Here is a 16,827-nt window from a genome sequence, read left to right as displayed (position 1 = left end):
TCTATAGTGTTTCTCTTCCTCGCTCTGCTTTCTACTACAGCCTCATCTGCCTTCTCTACTGCACCTGCTGTCAGGCTTCGCTGGTAGATTTATTTTCTTGCTCAGTGCTAACCCTTGGAAGCATTTCTGTTTACTCTGTCTCCGAGTTGCCTCTGTATGGACTTACTCTGTGCCCGCTTTCCCGGGCTTCAGCTCCTGCCTGTCGGTCTCCGCTCATCAACCAGAACACCTGCACGGCATTTTCGAACGGGGGATTTCTTTTGCTACTTGCCTTTTGGAGACTCTCTGCGCCTGCGCGCTTTGGCTTCAGCCTTTACCTATTGTTCCTTGACATCTAGAAGACCTGCACTGCATTCTGGAAGAGGTTTTTTTGCCAGCTCTACCTTTCCCCCCATGAGGGTCTATGTATGAACCGGTGGGTCCCGTGCTCTCACTGATTACCACAGACGAGAATAGTGGCTTCCTCTCGGAATAGATCCTATCTTCACGAGGGCCTGTGATACACACGCAGAAAGACCACTCGAGCTGTACCAAGGAAAGGCTCCTCCACAACCAGTGCAAGTTCTTGAGGTGAGAAGGAGGGATCAGATCGTCAGACTTACTGTTTTATAGCTCTGCATTTTGCTGGCAGTTGTGTAATTTGATGCAGACACCCTCCCATTGGCAAGACCCCTTATGCCATTATATTGCTCCTCACATGATGGTTATTCTGTGTCCGCCGTCTACAGTGGCACCCCTATGCTTAAGGCACCCAAATTGAATGGGAACCTAGAGCTTGAGAATATGTTCTCTGTTGAAGTTCAGATCAATAGTTTCTTACATATTTGTTTTATGAGTTTTTTAATTAACAGAGTTGGGAGACTGCCCTTCTGCATTGTACACCACTATGCTGTGTGTCTGGCATCTGACAGCAAGATACACATGTGAACTGTGAAGAGCTCTATAATCTGTCATTTAAAAACTAAACGTGTTTTTTTAAAGTACTTTGAGGGACAGGCTCATAAGTCTGTATCGCAGAAGGTGATGGCTCGGAGCTAAAATATAGGAATTATCACACATATGAAACCCCCAGTCAAATGTTGACTACAAGACCTCTTTAGTGCCCGTAGGTTTGGGGAACAAGACCTGATTTGGCCACATCATAAACAATCTGTAATCCAGAGGGTTCTGTATCCAGTCCTCGAGAGCCCTGACCACACCAGGTTTTCAAGATGACCACCGAGGACTTCTCAGATGTCCTTAAATTTCACTGTGACTGCATGTTTCTGCGTCACTATCCTGAAAACATGGAGCGGATCTGGCTCCTGGGACCTGGACATCCCTGCTTCATGCTCATGATGAAATGAAACATGTCTATGGATGAGGCGCGTTTAGCCTTCTAGCACTTTCAAAGTCAAGCGTGATAGGTTTTTGCTTTGATGATTTCCAACAAAAACGTGCATCAGTACCACATTCTTATTGTTCATTTCTCATATCTCACTTTCATTCACTTTGTGTTTTTTTATTGTTTTTTAATTTATTGTTAGGTTTGTGTGTGTTTAGTTCTGAATGTTTTTGATACAGCTGTGCAAAGTGTACACATTGTTTAGTTGGTATCATTGTTTGTTACTGTACATGTTTTCATGAGATACATTGTTAGTCTATTGTTAAGGTTTTTACGCTGATGGTGGTTTTTCATCTTTAGGTGTGCTTGATTAAAATGTGTAATGTCTCATATTGTCATTAGTCCCTCACAATTTAACAATGTAAATACATATTTGTGTATTTTGATATAGCCTAGGAACTTCCCTTGGGTTCTAGTTTGGGCCCTTTTATCCAAGGGTGAACTCTCTTATTTGAGGGCGTAGCCTTCCTTTGTTTCTTCAGTCCAAGTGTCTGACTTTACAAATATTATTTTCCCCGTAGAGGGAAGATGACTCAAAATGGACAAGATCCGATACTGCAGCCTGGTGTCCCCATAACCGACCCAGAAGGTAGGACTGAAGGAGTGTTTTCCGTTGTTATACACGATTGTGTTAATTTTGGCATTCTGCAGTGTGCTTTGTTTGTATCTTTTGGTCTTGTAAAGCATCATTTTCTCAGGTTCAAATGCACAGACTCCACACTGGTTCTCTAAGTAATATGAAGATCAGGCTTTGTAGCTATGTATTCTGTGAAGAATTTGTGGATATTGTCCCTTCTCTTGTGTATAGGCGTGTTATAAATGCCATATCATATCAGGGGGCAGGGTGGTGCGGCCACAGTCGAATAGTCCCCTTGGGAGTGGTGCACAGAGGGAGGATAACATGGGGAGGGAAAACCCTTATGGGATGAGAGCCGACATTCTGGGGAGAACGCAATGTACCTCTACCCCTTCACAACCTCCCTCACCCACTTTCCTTATACCGGATCCCATAGTCCCCTACACTTCCATGTACCTGTGTAAGGTAGACACCTATACCTCCTTAACAGGTACTGAGACAAGGAAGAGTATGGAGTACACTTGTAAATTCCACCACAAGACTGGGATGAAAAAGAACACCTACGACTGACTGGCAGCCCTCAAGATCAGCACTGGGATGAAGAGGATGCGCAAAGCAATGCAGAGTGGACCGCGGAAGCAACATGAGGGTTCTAGACAATTTGGAACAAGTACTGTGATGAATAGGAAGCATAGAAGGATGAAGATCCCACAAGGAACAGTATAGTGGTTACTGTCTTCCTATTGGTCCAACCATAGTTGAAATAGAAGACGGAAACCACAAAGTGTTGGCAAGCCCTACCTGGAGGAGCAAGGATCAGGCAAACTGTGTCCTGAAGAGAAGGGGCTGTGGACCGGTTTGTCTACCAGAGAGACACAGAACCTTTTTCGTACCGGCAAAGTACAGAGAGCAGGAAGAAGCTGGAAAGTTCCTTACTGGTGGAACCATGGTCAGACCATCTCTCAAGGAACAAAGAACAGGGAAGCAATGCTGTGCAAGAAGCGGTTGCCGACCATTTCAACTATCAGAAAGATAGGGAACAGCTGTACAGCTGCCGCAGACCCTGAAACCTGTGAGAAACGCAGAGAACAGGAGAACGGCCCCAAGGACAGCTGCAAGAGACTGGTGAGCACCCAGAGGATGGTTGGAAGACCATAAAAGCTGTTGGGTTCCTGAAAGGCAGAGAGATAAAGTAAGGATCTGGGACCCACATGTGAAATTGATTGCCGGTACCTGGGAGGTTAGTGCGCCAGGTCTGCCACATTCCCAGAGAAGGGAAACATGGGTCTGGGACCCACCTGTGAAATCAATGTGCATCCAGAGTGATCTTCCTTTGGCAGTACCTGGAAGGTTACTGCACCAGATCTGCCATATTCCCAGAAAAAGGAAATAATGGTCTCGGACCCACATGAGAAACCGAGTTGCATCCAGAGGCATCTACCTCGTGCCACTACCTGCGAGATAGGTACACCAGGGCTGCCAGATTCACAGAGGGGGGAAATTGGGGCCTGGGACACATACCTGTTTACTTGAAGTTGTGTTATGAAGAGAATGACCTGGCAGGAGAGTGAACCCAGGGTTTTGCCAGAACACTGGGAGAGAAGCCAAGAGTTAATAGTTCCTCTTAATATTGTGAAACTTGAGTAGCCCAGTGAGGAGAAGCTAGCCCTGATGTTGCATTGGCAACCTTGTGAAAGACCGAGAGAGGAAGATCATCCTCATAACATTGCGGAACACTTGAGATGACAGGCGAAGGGACTTATTCCCCCTGGTACTTGTGAGTCCCATTTAGCATCAAGAGAAGGGAGACATTCTCTTCAGCTGTGGTGAATGACAGGAGTTGGAACTTTGTTTTGCATTTGTTTGGAACTTTGTGTTTTCCAACGTGCACATTTCCTTTGCACATTTTGATAAAAAGACCCATGTCCTGGGCAAGAGAACCAAAACTGCAAGAACAGATCCCTCAAAGTCCAGGAACTGTGGGCCGTCATCCAGTAGAGGTGAGACATTCTCCAGGACCAAGAACACTGTCATATCAGTAAGTTTGATAACAAGAGTAAGGGTGGGAAATGGGATTTGACGCAGGATGAAGGATGTTTTATTCCTTGGACATTCTGACAGTTTCCTTAGTTTTGTTTGAGGCGGAGGAACCCCTCTTAGTTTTAGGGAGGGATAATGTACTTTCATTCAATAAAAGTTTATGCCAACAAACATGACATTCCTGTTTCAGTCTCCTGCTTCTGCACCCTTACAGCTCTTAAATAGTGGAAACCTTGCTATGTAGCAATGCAATGCTGTCTGACAAGATACAATAATAGTCTATTAAGAGTAGACTTGACGGGGCACGGCATAAAGTGATCGAGATCAGGGGCAACTTACCACATGGGTCATCTCTCCACATATTTTGCAGCATTTGTACACGAGGGGCTCTTCCTTATCCTCCTTCTGTACCCCCATCCTATAGCAATTGTAAAGTCCCATTAAAATGATCCCCTCCCTCCCTAGAAATGCTACAATAAAATTGGTAAAATGTCTCTTTAGCAAATGCAATGAATTGGGTGGGTACCAAGAATACAGAAGGTAACAGGCTGAGGATACAGGCTTTGAGGTGGGGAAGCCCCAATCTTGAGCGATTTCTTGGTGGAGCTGCAGCGGTTCTCTGTTTGTAGCTGCCCTCCTAAGTGTATGGCTCAGTCTCTGGGACTCCATCAGCAATTCCCTTCTTTTGCTATGAGTGAGGAGACACGTCTGTGGCACACATAATCCTGTACTGTGAGCTGTCTGTGATTGTATAATGCTGCAGCGGTTTTGCCATTGGTTTATTTTATTTGCTGCTCTTAGCCAATCAGCACTGTATGTTTCAGACATTCCCCATCCTCTTTCGGGAAGCGCTGCAGCATCTACGGCTCATTGCTTTGCTCTTTTCAGAGGTGGGAGAAAGGAGTTGTGCCTGTGAATTCATTCCTCATCAGCAGATGCTGACAAGTTTAATTGCCTATCGCAAAGCAGGAGAAAGGAGCTGTATGCTCCACAGCCATTCCTTATTGACCAACTCAGCCCAGATCCACCATAAAAAGGAAGTGTGTGTCAGTGACGAATCCCAGGATGTCGTCACTGCCTCCGTAGAGGGAAACCCTTCCCATGAGGCCAGGATGCTGAAGACACTACCCGATAGTCCCCCTGTGGGTGGTACAAATAGGGTGGATCTCATGGGAGGGGAAACTCCCTTTAGGACCAATGATGACCATATCGGGTGAACGTGGTATCCGGTATGCAGTGTTAATAACAACACACATTTTAAACGATTTTTGGGGTAAAAGTAGACATGGGGGTGGGGTAAGAGATTCAAAGGGGTGGGGTTAGTTGGGAGAGGGTAAAAATGCTGTCCAATCGGGGGCCTTCGGGAGGGACCCCCGCAAATGAAAAATAAAAGGTTTTCAAGATTCAGGTGTCATTTAAAATGTATGTCGTTATTTAGGGTGTTGTTATAAAGACATGGAACCGCGGTATCCCCGCCAATCACCTGACCCTAGACCCCCCTGCCTACAATAAGCCCACCTCTCCTTCATCTCCTCCACCTCCACCCTCCTATTCCATGTACTTTTGTAGCCCAGCAAAAGTAGAGAGTACTGAGACGAGGAAGATCTCTAATGAGTTACATCATCATAACTCACTCAGTATTGGGACGAGGAGGCACAGAGCAGTACAGAATAATTACCAGAACAACTTTGCGCATACTAGTGGTTATCAACAGCTGGTTGGAAGAAGCCACAATATTGACAAAGTGTCAAGCCTTCCCAGGAGGAACCGCTAGAGCAAGCACGGACCAGGAGGGAAGGCAGAAGATGACCGGGTCACTGAGAACAGAAAGAGAAGGAGAGGCCGGTCCAGGACAAGAGGACCATGCGACCAGAAGGTCAGCTGAAATTCCGGCCATCACTCAAACCCGGGAGTGCTCTGGGATGAAACCGCACTGCTGAGAACACCAGAAAGATTATGGAGCCGCCGCAGAGCAAGTGCTGCAAACTGGGGAGAGCGCAAGGAAGGAAATATGTTGCCTGGAAGAAGACGCAAACTGCAGAGCTTCCACAGAGTGAGAGAGGCCCAGAACACCACTGGCCCAGAGGAGTCAAAACCTGCACAGACCGCACAGCAAGGTATACAGGTGATCAGAGAGGCAGTGGAGGCCTAAGGAGGTGTGGCATGAGCTTAGAGGCTGGGAAAAGAGGATCTGGGACCCTGAAACCATAAGAGAAATGGTTAATCGGATATAGGCTCATACTAAGGCTTGGCAGAAGAGTGAACAGAGACTCCAAAGTGGGAAACTAAAGTCAGAAGTGTGATTCGGGGACTGGAAGCCACATAAAGAGAACTGGAAACTGATGACACATGCAGTACTTGGCAGGCAAGTAAACCAAGTCTGTATGTGACCCACCACAGCTTGGGGACTGCATCCAGGCTATTCTTCTTCATCGCTTTACCTGGTGGGAGGAAACCAGGTCTGCCAACCAGGGCTAAGGACCCACCACAGCTTGCAAGTGCATCTAGGCTCTTGTTGCTCGTTGCAGTACCTGGTGGCAGGAAGCCAGGTCTTCCAAAAACGGTTGATGACTCATTTCAGTTAGAAAACACGTCCAAACTCCTTTTGTGTGTGCAACTGTGCATGGTGAAAAGAAACCAGGTGTGCCAATCAGGGTCAGGGACAGAAAAGAAGCCTGGGAAGGGCCAAACAGGGGAGGGAACTACCCCCAACAGTTGTTGAACTTTACCAGAAGCCTGCACAAGGCAGGGCAAGGGAGCTATCCCCAATTCTTCAAAGTCCGAAGATTACAAAACTGTCTTTTGTTCAGGGGAAGTGTACCCCTCCCTATGAGCTGGAAACACTGAGCATTTATTGTAGGTTCAACTTAGATGTGAGGGACATAGAAAGCTTTCTTACACTGAATACTCAGACTCTTCCTTTGGACATTCTGACACTAGTTATTTCAAGTGAGACCGGGAAACCATAGATTTTTTTGACTTAATATTGATTTGCAGTTTTCCAGAGAACACAAGCCAGCTTGGTTAATTTTCAATCCGAAATCAATGTTTTATTGTTCATAAAAGGTTAGAGTACACGTTTCTTATCAAATTAACAAAATGACTACTTTTTTAGAAAGCATGGATTGTATTTGGATGTCGACTCAGGAGCGAGGCTGGGAAGGACCAACACAGCACCTGCCATCTCTCTTAAGTGGTTATTAAAGTAATAGCTTTGTCCTTTAGAGCTTTTTCCGCCATCACTCTTCACTGCTTTGCCCTATTAAATCCTAAGCGTGCTCTGCGATAGCCAGTCCTGACGTATGCTTCCTGTCCAGGGCTCAGCCACTCCGCCATTTCCAATAGCAGCGCCATTATTGTACGCGGGAGATGTCTGCACTGATTCATGGCCCCAGGTCTGGTAGAGTGGCCTGGAAATGCAAGCACAATAGATGCGCCCTGCATTGGTGAACAGAGGTGCCCTGCACTGATTAATGGAGGTGCCCTGCACTGATTAATGGAGGTGCCCTGCACTGATTAATGGAGGTGCCCTGCATTGGTGAACGGAGGTGTCCTGCATTTGTTAATGGAGGTGTCCTGCTGTGGTTAATGGAGGTGCCCTGCACTGGTGAACAGATGTGCCCGGCATTGGTGAACAGATGTGCCCGGCATTGGTGAACAGATGTGCCCGGCATTGGTGAACAGATGTGCCCGGCATTGGTGAGCAGAGGGGTCCTGCATTGGTGAGCAGAGGTGTCCTGCATTGGTTAACAGAGGTGTCCTGAATTGGTTAACAGAGGTGTCCTGCACGGATTAAAAGAGGTGTCCTGCATTGGTTAACAGAGGTGCCCTGCATTGGTTAATGGAGGTGCCCTGCACTGATTAATGGAGGTGTCCTGCACTGATTAACAGAGGTGCCCTGCATTGGTGAACGGAGGTGTCCTGCATTGGTTAATGGAGGTGTCCTGCAGTGGTTAATGGAGGTGCCCTGCACTGGTGAACAGATGTGCCCGGCATTGGTGAACAGATGTGCCCGGCATTGGTGAGCAGAGGTGTCCTGCATTGGTGAACAGAAGTGTCCTGCATTGGTTAACATAGGTGTCCTGAATTGGTTAACAGAGGTGTCCTGCATTGGTTAACGGAGGTGTCCTGCACTGGTTAACAGAGGTGTCCTGCACTGTATAACGGAGGTGTCCTGCATTGGTGAACAGAGGTGTCCTGCATTGGTTAAGGGAGGTGCCCTGCATTGGTGAACAGAGGTGTCCTGCATTGGTTAATGGAGGTGTCCTGCATTGGTTAATGGAGGTGTCCTGCACTGGTTAACAGAGGTGTCCTGCATTGGTTAACAGAGGTGCCCTGCATTGGTGAACAGAGGTGTCATGCATTGGTTAACGGAGGTGTCCTTCACTGATTAACAGAGGTGCTCTGCATAGGTGAACAGAGGTGTCCTGCACTGGTTAATGGAGGTGTCCTGCACTGGTTAATGGAGGTGTCCTGCATTAGTTAACTGAGGTGTCCTGCATTGATTAGTGGAGGTGTCCTGCATTGGTTAGTGGAGGTGTCCTGCACACACACTTACACACACACACTTACACACACACACACTTACACACACACACTTACACACACACACTTACACACACACACACTTACACACACACACTTACACACACACACTTACACACACACTTTTGAAGATTATTGCTGTGAATGACTGCCCATAACACCAGGACCTTGAAGTCTCTATACCCACCCTGGCTACCACACAGCTCACACGTTGACCCCCAAGATGATCATATGCCTGACCCAGAAAGCCCCATGTACTATCAGACCAGGGGCCTATGGTCGGTATCCACCAGCATATGCCTGACCATGAAGACCCCTCCTCAGGAGCTCAGACATGCGGAACCCCTGCCTTCAATGTTCCCATATGAAGTTCAGAGGAGATCAAAAAGCTCCCTGGTTCTTCATGGGTGTTTGTTGAGTGCTTCAGCTCACTCTGCAGAGTCACCGCTTCGATACAAAGCGTAGGACATGATCATCGTCAGAATAGACATTGTGAACGACCCCCTGGGCCAGAGGACTTCTAATGCTCTATCAAGCTGGACAGCAGCAGAACAATGCCTTAATCATTTAACCAATGCCTTGAGAATGTAACCCCTGCATGTGTATTGGCCACATCAATGTTTTTTAACCTACTGGACATTTGGGCACACTGTGGGGAGTGCTTCCGCACTTGTTCTGGTCCATCTCTTAGGAGCAACCCTTCACTGTACGTCTCTGCGCCTTTACGCTTACACAAATCATTTTCTATTAATAGTTTGTGTTAGTTTACTAGTTAAAAATAAATTGCAACAGATGGACGGGCCACTCATTAAATGTTAAACAGCTGAATCATAATTTGAAATTGTATAAATCTGATGTATTTACAGAATCTGTAATGCTGCCATGTCTGTGTCCAATACACTTGCATAATTGTAATGAGCTTCAGGAAGATATGAAAAGGTTATCTGTGCCAGCAGGCCAGAACATTCTATCTAGAGCTATGTAGCCTATTTTAGATAAGAAATGGAAAGTCTCTTTTGCTCTCTGTGTGTCTCCCTCTCTCCCTCCGTGTCTCTCTCCCGTCCTTTTTCCCTCACAACTTATGTCAACCTTATTTCTGAGTGTAAGGCAGGTCCATGCTGCTATAAAACAGGTTCAGTCAAGGACATAGGTGGGTCTTGGAGGAAGGAACATGGTGGTGATTGTGAAGAAGAGCGAGTGAGGTGGAAGGAGGGGTGGAGGAGTCACCGAAAAGGAGAGCGATGGGAAGAAGAAAGGGGAAGAAGGAAGAGTGTTGCCAGACCAGTTGGTTAAACATGGGTGAATGGAGGGCCATTGGAAGGGACATCTAAACACCTTGTGCCGGCAACACCAGTGGCAGCATCAGTCGTCAATAATACCGAGCTTACTCCAAGTGTTCCTGACCCATAGGCTGACAGAGGCTGGCATCGCCTGAAACCAGACCATGCCCCTCGAACCCAACAGGTGGACAGGACAACCTACATCTTGACGACATTGGAAACAACCAACCAAGATATGAAAGAGCTTCCGGTGACTCCTAAAATTCTCTTGACTGTAGTGACTTTGATTTGGCCCCTAGAGGCTGGACCCCGGGTAAAAGCGGGAACGACTGGTGGTCTGCAATCCTGAACCATCAGGAATTGCTCCAGTTCGATTGGGTTGAAAGATGCTCTTCGTTAACCGAGTTCATTCCCAGCCCGACAACTGTAGTGTACCCCATTGTGCCCCATCGAGCCCTGCTTCGGGAACCTTGTTTCTATGTGAATACCTGGGTGTGATAGCTCAGGGGCAATGCCCTCTCCTTGAAAGCGAGAAGATGTGGTGCATAGCATTACAGCTTCAGTCCCCGGCTCTGCGCTTAGAAACCTCTGGGTATTAAGCGCGTTATAAATAATTAATTACAATTACCCTGGACCTCCATCCTCTCAATTAAGCCAGCCAGCCTTCTCTTCAATATCCCATTTTAGTTTCTGAAAAATCAAAATGGAAGTTCATAAAGTGCGGGATCCAGTTAATGTGAGGGTTATGCTGTTGTAAATGTTGCCAAAAGTCAAATGAAAACTAGGCTATGATTTCAAATCAATTGATAATCATATCAGCGTGATTTTCTGCTATATAATAGCGATTACTGTTCATTGAGCAATTTTCCCTTGTTCTTTAATATAATCAAATCATTATATTCTGAACCACCTGCGCGTGCCCCGACTCAACCCGTCAACCACCACAAGCCAGTGGTATCAATGCTATTGACTTGGGTGACTGTGGTTTATCTTTAATAACATATTGTAAGAGGTTTCTCTGCAATCTATATTGTAAAAATGAAAACTAACAGCTAATGGGAAACCTTCCCTTCCTCTCAACATTTGGCCAGTGGGCGTTCCTTTAGCTTAGTCTTTCTCGGTGTAGTTTGCGCTCTAAGGTCTGGTATCACTTAAGGATTTTGCAATCAGCTCAAATTGCAGCAGGTGGATCCTCCACACAAAACACTTTCCCGCAATTGCCTAACCTTGAATGTGGTGAGTGTACTGCAAGAGGGGTGAACCCCCTGGGAGCATGCTCGTTACTCCTAAAGACATGTGCCCACACCAGGGCTCTTTCCCCTGCTTGTGACCTGTCCTTTTGCATATTAGGTGCAGAGGAAAGAGCAGTGCAGACATTTTCAGAGTCATGCCCATGTTCCTGTTGCCAAAATATACACGGTCATGCAACCATGGGGATAGACATGTATAAAAATACTAGCGCCATGCGCTGGCACTACAGGGCTTGCACCCACGTGGCCCGGGCTGACCACAACCTCCTGATAAACACTGCTGCCGGGGGCCAGTGCATAGCTAGGTGTCGGGCTTACAGATTATTAAGAATAAGAAGCCCTCTAAAAGGAACATGAGTCTGATGTCCCTGACAGGTAAAGACACAGTGCTGAGGAGGAAGATGCCATCAGTGATGCTGACAGCAACCCTGGATTAAGTCACCCAACATTTATTATGCGGTGGACTTGACCCCTGCATTCATTGCCCAGTCCTAGATCACTTTAAAGGAGCAAAGTCACATGATATGATATTGTATGATATGATATGATGGGTCATTTATAACGCACTTAATACCCAGAGGTTCCTAAGCGCGGACCCGGGGATCGAACCTGTGATGCTACGTGTCGTCTTGCTTCCAAGGCGAGCACATTGCCCCTGAGCTATCCTCCGATACTCATAAAAAAAATCATCAGAGGTAAGGGTTCACTCAATGTCTATTGTAAGGGCGCAGAAGTACGGCTCTGACATGGAGGGGTCATGGTGATGATTAGCAACTTTTATTCATGTGAAAAAAGGAAAAGAAAACTCCATCTCCCCCTAACTGGGGTTTCACTGCCTCAACTGAAATAACTAGTATCACAATGTCCAAAGAAAAGTTCCAATGTCAATCCCTCACACTCTTAAGTGTTTATATATATATATATATATATATATATATATATATATATATCTTTTTTTCTTCACACTGATGGAATCAGGTAAAACTGAGCAGCACTCTTCATTTAGCCCAAAAGGTTAATCCGGACATCCAATTTCACAATTAAAAAGTCATCTTTATTGGTGCCTTGCAGGACGGCACAAACATATTAAAAAGCCATTAACATAAGGCTCCCCCAAAGTGCAAAAAAGATATATATATACATACACACACACACACACACTCACACTCTCTCACTCTCACTCACTCTCACACTTTCACACACACTTTCTCACACTCTCTCACTCTCTCACACACTCTCTCACACTCTCTCACACTCTTCCTAACCGGCATACTCAATAGCGAGATATCATGGGGATTGTAGCCGAATCTGAGCAGTGCTTCTGTCCTCCTAAGATACCCCCTCATTATTTATGAACACCAGGTCCTCTTATATATTGTTTTCATATGTATGTATGTATATATATATATATATATATATATATATATATATATATATATATATACACACACACACACACACTCACACACTCTCTCACACTCTCTCACTCTCACTCTCTCAGTGCTTCTGTCCTCCTAAGATACCCCCTCATTATTTATGAACACCAGGTCCTCTTATATATTGTTTTTTTTTTCAACGTGATTTATTATCCTTTCCTTTCAAATGCATTTATTATCAAATTATGTTGAAAAGTAGATCCTTCTTTTTTCAATTGCATACCACACGATTTTCTCCAATGTTTAAGACATTATGGGTCCAATTTCCAAAAATTGTTTTCAATGGGACTGCTCCATAGTAAAACATTTGTGTAAATCAGGCCCTGTGTCTTTATGCCCTGAGGCCAGGGGCCTGGATAAGCTTTGCAGAAAATAGATCTCCCTTCCCTGAGAGTCTGAACATAAAAGAATCACTATTCTGAAAACAGCATTATCTGAAAAAGTGTTTTTCTTGTAGAAGAGCTTTTTTTTTCATAGAGAAAATGTTCATACTCTAAGTCTCCTATTGATGGTAATCGGGGGTTCCGGTCCACCAATAAACTACACGCTCTCCTCTATCCTGGCCCGTGTTCCCAACACTCTTTTCAATGCCATCATCTCAAGGATGTCTTTCCTTTTTGTGAAGGTTTTTCAAGCAAGGACGTCAATGGAACCAATTATAGGGAAAGCTGGAAATTGATTTTTATCCAAGAGTACGGGCTCTTGAAAATAGACTGTCAGAAAAATGAGTTTAGGTCACTGGTATAATCTGTCGCCCTGCCTTTCTATTAAAGATTGGCTGATGGAGTTTGTTTCTAAAACCCAAATCCACAGCAGCAGCCCTGTAAGGGATAGAAACTCCTTTGAGGTGCACCACAGTTACACTGGCCCGATTGGCCATGACAAGTGTAATCAAATTCCAGTTGAAGCAGGGGGAACGGCATCCATCGCTGTGGCTCAGAACATGTCTGGCCTTGTGCATTGAAGACATTCATTCTTTCTCTACATTCTGACATATTGTAGCAAATGCCATTACTGTATTTGTAAGAATCCATCAAAATATCGTGTAATGTTTGGGGCTCGAAACTAGCTCAATCACGTTCTTATGGAAACACTTCTGCTTTACGGAAATCAACTTTAGCATAGGTTATTTATCCCGTCTCCATGTGGGGGTGCACCCCCTTTGGAACTAGGGAGGTGATCCTGCTAAGCATAAGACCACCCAGGGGACAGGGCATGCAGGTCCCCAATGTGTGTAACCGCCCCTACACCGCCTTAAAGGACAGGCAATACCTAGAGAGGAAGTTGGTGAATGTATGCCATCTCAACAGTGTGAAGCTTACACGCTTCGGCCGTACACATACGCTTACAGCCCTTCAAGATTACACTCTTCAGCCCTACACGTACAGCACTTATTTTGTGGTTGCTGCTGCCTCGGCTGTAGATCGGGACACCAATAATGTTGCTGTGCAATTTCAACACTCCAATTCAAAGTAGCTGGACCCAATTCACAGGTTTCATGCTTTCCTCATGGTCCGCTTTATGTGGCATGCTCCAGAGTTGTAAACAAATACAACTTGTTCACACTAGCTCCTACAGGATAGAATTGCAATACTGTCTGCAAAGAAGCATTGGTTTAGTTCATTAAATAAACTTCAAACTAAGAGTGAAGTAGGAATTACCATGCAAAGCACAGGTACACATGCTAGTAGATAGATAGATCGAGAGAGAGAGAGAGAGAGAGAGAGAGAGAGAGAGATAAAATAAGATAGATATGGCAGTTAAATTCTGTTATAACTCACAACTGTATTCATAAATGGCTATTGTGATTTCTGACCTCTTTAAGACACCAACTACACCTAAAGAGAGATACTAGAGAACTGACACAGCCTCCTTGTTGTGCGGAAAATAAAGCTCCCACCAGCTTTGAGGGAGAAGTGGAGAGCTGCCCGTGCAGCAGATGAAGCTGAGGCCAGGGAAACCTCCTAATGGGAGGTGTGGCATAAGACCAGAAAAGCACACGCCCAGCATGCCAAACCAAGGTGCAGACAAGACTGCAGAGCACACGTTAACGCGGCCGGGAGACAGACAGGAAATGCTCCATCCCGGAGTTCCTCCAGTTGAGGAAGGCACCCGAGTCGGAAAGAACATGCGATCCCCCACAGAACTGCAATAGAGAGGGAGCCAATGCTCTAAACCCCAGAAAGGCATAGACAGGATAGGGCCTGAGTGGACAAGGCCCACTCAGAATCTGTAAATACCCACTCAGAACCGCTGCATGGTCATTTACAGATGTTAATGTCACTGTGTTAGCCCCAACAATATTAGCTTCAGGCCCCACTTGTTAGACAATTCTGGCTGCATGTTTAAAACCACAGAGAAGTAGAGGAAAAAATCATAGAGGAGCCCCGCCACACTCATGAAACACGCCCGCCTGGAGGAGTACCACTCAGAAAACAGAAGGTACGTGCTCGCTCCCCGGAAACCTGACTCCAAGGCGAGGAGAGAGAAAGACCATAATGTGGTGTGTAAGAGACCAGACCAAAAGGCGGAGAGAGAGCTAAACCCCAAGGAGGAAAGAAACCATACAACAAGGCGGGGTGAAAGAAACTGTCCCCCAAGGCTGGGTGAAAACCATACCCAAGACGGGGTGAGAGCCATAACCCACAGTTGAGTGAAAGAGACCAGACCCCAAGGAGGGTAGGTAAGAGACTGACCTCAAGGCGGGGTGAAAGACTAACCACAAGATGGGGTGTGAGCCAGACCCCAACCTGAGATGGAATCCAGACCCCAAGGTGGGGTAAGAGACCAACCAGGGTGAAAGACAAACCCCAAGATGGGGTGAAAGAAACCAGACCCCAAGGTGGGGTGAGAGACAGACCGCCAAGATGGGGTGACAAACCTGAGACCTCAGGGAGGTATAAGATAGTCCAGCAAGATTCCATCCACAAGGAGAGCCACAAGGAAAAGAGACGAACCAGAGACTGAGAAGCAAGGGAAGATCTATAAGAGAAATGTGGTGTCCTGACTGGAATTTTCCAATGTGGCAAGGAGCCCATTTGAGAAAGAAATATTAAGGTGGGGCCAGAAATCAGCCACAATTCTTGTGTTTGGGCAATGGCTTTTATTGTTCCTTTAAGATTTAGGTTATTTTCTTTGTATCAAGTAGTAGGGACAGAAGTCAGACCAGAATACATGTATGCAAAGCAGACTTGTTATATTGTAAGAAGTTCTATTGCCATCTTGTCCTCCTCGTGATTCTGACTTGCCACAAGTCACAAAATAATAAACAATGGGATTGCTTTGATTTGTCGTTTAAGATTCATACATTCTTTCCAGTACTTGTCCAACCTCTTATAGATGTGAGAAACCTGAAGGTGTCTCCCTGACTGGTCCCCGGGGATATGTCATCCAGGTAGCCAGGACACGGCCATCGCTATTGAATCCAGTTCCTGGGGGTGGACCAGTGAGAGAGGATCACCTGGATGGGGGGTTCTCAGGGAGTGCAAGTGGGACACAGATAGGTGAGATGCGGTATCCCCCTTCTTGCAACACCTTTTCCTCATCCTACCATGTAAGATACTCAAACAGCCCCCCCCCGCCTATTTTCCAACACAAACACTTTCACACACCACAAAAGATGACGGACAAAAACCAGAGCCATTTATCTGACATGTCCCAACAAAAGGGTCAGGCAAAGTCAGGTAATCAACCAGAATCACACACACCTAATGGCCCTTTCCCTTCCCCACAGGGATAAAAGGTGGAGCACAAGAGCACAGTACGAGCAAGGCAGACTGCATGACAAGAGCGCTATCCAAGCACTGCAGTTCAAGAGGAGGAGAAAGGTAGCAGCAAGCGAAAGGGTGACAAGGAGAGAAGTGACCTCCCTTTCTGACCCAGGACCTGCGAAACCTCTGTGGAAGAAATCGTAAGACCCCAAACAATAGCCGACGTGTGTTGCAGCAGATGTAAGTGGCACACAGATCCCTCCTCCGCGGATAACCAAGCCAGGGAGAGATGCTTGCTACCGTGGTACATTCCTTAACTCCAGAGATAAGAAAAGAAGCAGTTCATCACAGCCAGTGAGTCGAGCGAAGAACCGATTAGAAACCCAACTGTGATGAATGAAAGTTGCAAAACCCCGGGTTAATATCTAGTGTGGATGTAGGGATGCCGATGGAAAGGGGTGAAGCCTAAAGTCCCAATGAACAGTGTGTTGACAAAGGTGTACACAACAGAGGGTTTTCCACAGTGAACTGTTTAAAAAGAAAAGGACATTGAGATTCGTGAATGCTATAAGTGGAATTGATTTGAAAAGCCATAGTGAACCCGA

General features: G+C 46.0%; 1 protein-coding gene across 7 annotated transcripts in view; it reads left to right on the top strand.

The window, feature by feature from the left end:
• PCLO (piccolo presynaptic cytomatrix protein) overlaps positions 1-16,827 on the top strand; it is an 854,190-nt gene that overhangs the window by 774,245 nt on the left and 63,118 nt on the right. For all 7 annotated transcript variants that reach the window (XM_069627816.1, XM_069627812.1, XM_069627813.1 and 4 more), the window contains one exon: positions 1,906-1,973. In XM_069627816.1, the coding sequence (XP_069483917.1) occupies positions 1,906-1,973 (68 nt within the window). The remainder of the gene's footprint in view (positions 1-1,905; positions 1,974-16,827) is intronic.

This window comes from Ambystoma mexicanum, chromosome 12, assembly GCF_040938575.1.
Source record: "Ambystoma mexicanum isolate Mex_15411 chromosome 12, UKY_AmexF1_1, whole genome shotgun sequence".
In the NCBI taxonomy this organism is placed as follows: Eukaryota; Metazoa; Chordata; class Amphibia; order Caudata; family Ambystomatidae; genus Ambystoma; species Ambystoma mexicanum.
Note: the sequence above shows the minus strand (reverse complement) of the source record. Positions and strands in the feature narration are given on the sequence as shown.